The sequence below is a fragment of the Artemia franciscana genome, chromosome 20, assembly GCF_032884065.1.
Source record: "Artemia franciscana chromosome 20, ASM3288406v1, whole genome shotgun sequence".
NCBI lineage: Eukaryota > Metazoa > Arthropoda > Branchiopoda > Anostraca > Artemiidae > Artemia > Artemia franciscana.
Genome location: NC_088882.1, coordinates 30982557 through 30989011, shown reverse-complemented (window position 1 = coordinate 30989011; position 6455 = coordinate 30982557). Strand labels below are relative to the sequence as shown.

The 6455-nt window shown below is 33.7% G+C and overlaps 1 protein-coding gene across 1 annotated transcript in view; it reads right to left on the bottom strand.

Moving 5' to 3' along the window:
- The window catches only part of LOC136040110 (nuclear pore complex protein Nup107-like), a 104308-nt gene continuing 97853 nt past the window's right edge, over positions 1 to 6455 (bottom strand). The window contains exons 12-13 of the mRNA XM_065724205.1: positions 3481 to 3624; positions 1 to 259 (exon numbers count right to left, since the gene is read on the bottom strand). Coding sequence (XP_065580277.1) covers positions 95 to 259; positions 3481 to 3624 — 309 coding nt within the window. The 3' untranslated portion in view covers positions 1 to 94. The remainder of the gene's footprint in view (positions 260 to 3480; positions 3625 to 6455) is intronic.

The following is a 6455-nucleotide window of genomic DNA, read 5'->3' as shown; positions in this document are numbered from 1 at the left end:
TTATTTTGAATCATTTGAAATAAGAGATTTTACTTAGAAAATACTCAAAATATTAACAGTTTATGATGACATTAAGATAGGCTAAAAAGCAGTTTCAGGTTCTGTTTGCCCTCCAAATCTTCTCAAGAAACTCTTCCAGTTCATCCTCCCTGAAGGATTTTGATACTTGGTACTCAGGATTCATAATAATTGCTTCCATTTGCTGAATCTCTTCAATTCTTTTTGATGATAAAAGAACTTGGTAAAGTAAACTACAAGCCTGAAATTAAAATGAAAAAGTATTGGACTAGTTACAGGTACGAAAGGCCAAAAATTTGGAAGTAGGAGCAAAATTTGTATCCCCCCCCGCTAACATTGATTCTATATTTGACCCTGACAAGGTTAAGACTAACAAACCAAAAACTAGACACAGGATCAAATATGAAATAAGAACCTAGAAAATGCAATATATCCATGATGAAGTTGACAAAAAGTTACATTATGTCAAACTTACATTATTCCAAGCATAAAATAAAATCTGATAAAGAAAAAAAAATAGAGGAGTTTGATTAGATAAACTAATAAAGAATTGAAAACTCTAGAAATTAAAAAGATAAGATACGAAACCGTCAGAAAAACACAATACATCTACGATACAGGTAAAGTAAATAAGAAGCTTAAAATAAAATCGAATTGAATACAAAATAATATTAACCCTTACAAAAAAATAAAATCGAATAAAATATAAAATAATTTGGTTGATTCAATTTCAAGGCTGAAATGAATATTTGAATAAATAAAAAATAAGAGGACAAAAGAAATGCAAACAAAAGCAAAAATACAAGATTCTCCTGGTTAAAAATAAAATTAATTTTTACAATACTTTATCTTTTTACTTGTGCTATATAAAGTTTGTTTTTTACTAACTCGCACGGAAAGATGCTCATATCATTAGGAATGTAGACATTTTCTTCGAGAATAATCCAGACCTGCTCAAAATTTTTTTTTTTTCATTTTGATATGTTCTCAATATATTTTCCATAAAAAAAGAAATTTTAAGCAAGATGAAAAGTTACGGATAAGGCTGAATCTAAAGTTGGATCGAATGATAGCATAGTTGTCGTCTCGTGCTGAAACATTAAAGCTGCGGGACACCATAAATAAAATATATAGCAAATTGCTTTACACAATGTAAAGGAATATAGCTTAAATAGTATCTCAGTAGTTAAAATTTTTCAATTAGTCTCGGCTAAAAACATGTCCCCCAAATATGCATTTTTTTTTTTTTTACCGAATACACGAAATTTTTACTGAAATTACTACTAAAAATACAAATTTTTCAATAAAAAACTGATAATATGGGAAAACTAGAAGGACATTCTTGACACTTTTGATACTAAAATTCTCGTTCTATTGGATTTTCGTTAGATTTTAGTATTAACGTTTTTTTTAAGTTAAAAACGTCAAGAAAAAATAAGTTGTAGCCTACATTCATTGTTTTAACAATGCTTGGCTGAATAGTCCAAAGTTTAAAAATTACATCTAAGAGTATAGGAAACATACAAGAGCTAAAACTGTCTCTAACTTGGAAAAGAAAGATCACGAACGTCATCTGGAGTTTGGAAACTTCATTTGACCCAAAACTCCTGCATATTTGTCTTTCCAGGTACTTTAAGAGTCACATGTGGGGAAAATAAAGTATAATTCTATACCCATTATGTCTATCACCTATAAGTCAACTAGCATTCTTAACTTGCCAAGATGTTTCTAAATTAACACAAACCTGCCTTTTGCAGACTTTTGTTTAAAATATATTCTTGAAAATGAGACATTCCAGTTAAGAAATTTTAGCTTTAAACTCCATTTTTTATCAATCGCGTCAAATATTCCATGATCGTTAAAGATTTCCTCTTTTTTTAATGAGGTTATCAGACCCTACACTGTAAGCGGCCCTGTAATCCTCGCCTACCCATATCAAATCACCGATATCTAACTCTCATAAGTTGCCCATTCCAGAACCACATTGGATTTTCCATTCGTAACCTTCTTGCACTGGTTTCTGTAGCGACCATCTCCCAGCATGCATGCTTACATAGATTCATTCTTGCAGACATGAGAAAATACTGAGAAGACATAACAATAAGAGGCTTCTTTCATTTTTCTCTCATTAATAAATAACAAATTTAAAATTACTTATTTTAAATTCAATGATTAATTGAAATTAAAAATAATGTGAAACCATACGCTACACTCCAATGTTTTAGCTATCCTCAAGCCACCAAGCAGGCGCATCAAGTATATTCAAAATAGATAGCACTGATGGTTTAATTTCGGTTGTCAAAATAGTCTTAACAGCTAATTATCAATAAGTAATTTTTTATTTTTCAGTTTACCTTTCTCTAACGTCGGATAAGAGCCTTTATACCCCTTATGTGAGCTAATTTATTTTCAATTTTAATTCTAATAGTTTCTGATGGGAAAATTATTTCACAATTTCTCACATTTGATGGGATTGCTCAGGATGAAGTAAACCAAACTACGAGTTCTTGCCACTTTGCGTCACTAGTGCGACAGTTATTGCCACTCAAAATATAATCTAAGTGGCAACGGCAATGACGCTAATCTTATCCCATGAAAAAAAAGTAAAACATGTTAAATGTAATAGCAGATATTACGTAAAAACTTCTTTGGATAATATATTGGAATTGTGCTTCGAACCTCAGGAGTTTTCTTGACTGAATCTTTGAATATTATTCAACTCTCAGGGAGAGGTTCCCATCCTCGAAAAACACCACATTACGCACAACAAATTTACCGAAAAAACATCACACAACAAATTTAACGAAGAAACAAAACTTTCAACATAAAACTTACAACATACTAGCCAGACATCTACATTATGAGATAAAGAAGATGGCGATACCTTGGTCATATGTCAGATCATAGACTTCATAAATTGCTCCTCCATCAGCAGCCAGAAGGCAACCGTCATCGAGGAAGACCACAGAACATACTCCATAAACGTACAAACATGAAAGAAGAACCCTTCAGACGGATCTCATCCCAGTGTGGAAGGATATCTACGCAGTGGCCCACTTGAGGGTGGACTGAAGGTTACTCACTGACGCTCTGTGTACCTCTGAAGACACTAAGATTTAAGATAAGGTATGTCCAATAGACTTCATATGTGATAGTCAATATACTTCATACGTCAGAGCTAGTTTACCTTTTTCTTTTGATCCCAAAAATTATATTATGTCTTCTAATGTTTTCTTGTACTCCTTCCTCTTTAAGTGAAACCCCGATGTTGCTAATGATATCTATTTTAGAAAAATGTCAAAGAAATGATGTCATCTATATCGAACACATGCCCAATATTTTTCTGTTTGGAAAGATGTCAAAAGAAACCTGGTGACACTTATTTTTGAAAGTACTACAACGGAGAAATGATCTGTACTCTTTACGTGAGGGTCCGAAATTTAATTTCAATAAGAAACTTACCTTTGGTAGGCAATCCTTACGAATGAGATCAAGCTCCCTTTCTCGTCTTTCACTTTCTTCATCTTTGTCATCACTTGTTGGCAAATCAATGAGCCAACCACCAGAAAACTCAATAACTTCCTCTCGCAAACGTCTTATGATTCTCTGAAAAAATACTATACATGAAAGCCAAATGAGAAAAAAGCACGTGGAAAAAAAAACATAAGAAAAAGAAAAAGAAAGACGGAGCAGAAAACCATGAAAAGAAGAAAGCTTTATGGTTAAAACAAAAGCAGAAAAAAAGAAAGAAGAATTTATAATAAAACTGCACATTAGAAGTTGAGATTAATGATCAGGGTTTAATCCTCATGAGCTGGCTCAGTTCTTTAGCCCTGGTAGATACAAGCTGACGTCTCCCCTCTGGTCGTTTCGTTCATGACGGTTAGCAGTTTAGATCTTCGAGGCTTCCACTACAGCATCAGAAATTTCAGATTTCCTTTGTTCGGTTTATGCTCTGGCTTCTGGCACCTACACGCTTGTTTTGATGACGTTATATTTCTTTTTTTTTATGCTAGTATTTTTGGGATTCTTACAGTCTATTTCCCTCTCCCTAGGTTTGTTTTTGTTTTTATATCACATTGATATCTCTTTAGTAGGCCTAATTTCATTACAATTTCTTCTCCGTTGGATACAAAGCGTACCGAATAAACTTAAAGAAAAAACTGTTCCATTTTGTACCTATTTTCGGTCCTGGTTATGGTTATATGGTTTAAAACGAGGGTCAATGGCGTGACTCTAAGCTCAGCCGGACTCAACCCAGTTATAAATGGGCAACGGGAAACACTGCGTCACCTGAAAGCGGCTTTGCCGAATACTCCAAAATCTGAGAAAACGAGTTTGAAAATTTTGACATTTGTATCTCAGAATCGACTATAGCTAGAGCTTGAACTTTTGTTTCAAATTAAGAAGAAAAACCACTTATATCATTGTGCTTATTTTTATTGGCCTAAGGTAAGCCGTTCTAGAGATAAAACGGAATGACTATCAGCTTTGGCAGAACCACCTGGAAATTCTGGAATATAGGTAAAAAACGGCAAAACAGAATTAGCTCAGCATGAATTAGAAATGTGACTTTCGGCTCAACGTATTTCATCAGGTAGAAAAATTTTAATCAACCAGTTCGTGGTAACGAACTGTAAGCAAAAAACGACCCGGCTCAATAGTGACCAAGACTCTTAAAAACGGAATTTTGATACCAATAGACAGATCAAAAGAATCAGGTTTTTCTGCTGATTTTCAATATATAAGTTTTATCAAGTTTAACTCTACTCATCAAAAGTTACGAGCCTGAGAAAATTTGCCTCATTTTCGAAAAAAGGTGGAAACATCCCCTAAAAGTCTTAGAATGTTAATGAAAATCCCACCATCAGATTCAGAACATCAGAGAACCAGCCTGCAAAGGTTTCACTATGAGCGAAAATGTGGATTTAGAATTTTTTGCCAGAAGAAAGATCAAGGATACATGTTTATTTGTTTTGTTTTTTTATTATCCCAGGCGTGATTCTATCAGCCCAGTGGTCCTAGAATGTTTTGAAAGGGCTCATTAAAACAGATATTAAAAGTTCAATTGCCCTTTTTAAATAACCAAAAATTAGAAGGCAACTAGGCCCCCTCCAATGCTCATTTTTTCCTGGAGTCACTGAAGTCACTGGACCAAAATTTTGAGATAGCCATTTTGTTCAGCATATCAAAAAATCTAGTAACTATGCCTTTGACGATGACTTAATCCCCCATAGTCACCGGGGGAAGGGCTGTAGGTTATGAGCTTTGCCCATTGTTTAAATTTGGTATTGATTATTAGGAAGCATACAGACGTTTTCAGAGGGGATTTTTTTCTGGCAGGGGTGGGGGGGGGGTAGGTACTGGGAGGATCACATGGGAGGAAACCTTTCCATGGAGGAAATTTTTATGGGGAAAGAGAATTTTCCATGAAGGGGGTGCCGGATTTCCCAGCATTATTTAAAAAGCAATCGGAAACTGAATAAAAAACATTAAAACTTTTAACTTTAAACTTTACAACATTAAAACTTTAAAAGAACAAAAATTATTATGCATATGAGGGGGTGTGCCCCCTCGTCAATACCTGCTCTTTACGCTAAAGTTTTTTATATTACTTTCGAAAGAGCTATTTGTTCTTATTAAACGGCCTTTTCAATTCGAGGGTCATTCTTAAAGAATTGGAACAAAATTCAAACTTTTATTCAATTTGTATAAACTTTATTCTTATTTCGAACTATTTATTTTATTTAAATTAAGTTTTTTTATATTTAGTTTTGAAAATTAATTAGAAGTTTTACTGTAAAACATAACAAAAGGTCAAAGAGAAGTCTCACTTAATAACAAGCTCCTTGAATTTCAGGTTTAAACCTTCGGGGGTAGTGGCTACTTAGGGAAGATTTGTTTTTACCTGAAGTGCTAGGTACCTAAGCTTTGTTACAACTTGTAATAATTTTTTACATATGCCACATCTACTGCTGGCAGAAAACGGTAAAGCGATTCTGCATCTTTTATTTTTCCTTTTACGAAATCAACTGATGTGCTAGAAGGGAAGCAGCAGCTTTTAGAATAGAACAGAATTTTATTATTTATTATTATTTAAGAATTAACGACGCTTCTTGACTACTAAGGTCCCTGCGTCGGCCCTGCAGTGCATTCCTGCAGCGTGATTCGATCTCTGGGTCCCGTATTACCAAGCTAAGGTCAAATCTACTGCGCCACCACAGGACACAGAATTTTATTCACAGCATGATTACTGAATTTGAATTTTACGCCGCAAATAGCAGTAGTATACACAATATATCATATTATTTACAAATCATATAGGAAGAATTTGACCTTCACGTCAAACATAATTCTTTGTACAAATACACACAAAAAAAGTGAGCACTTAGTTAGAAAGTCAAAAATGAAAAATACATAGCAACAATAAAATCCAT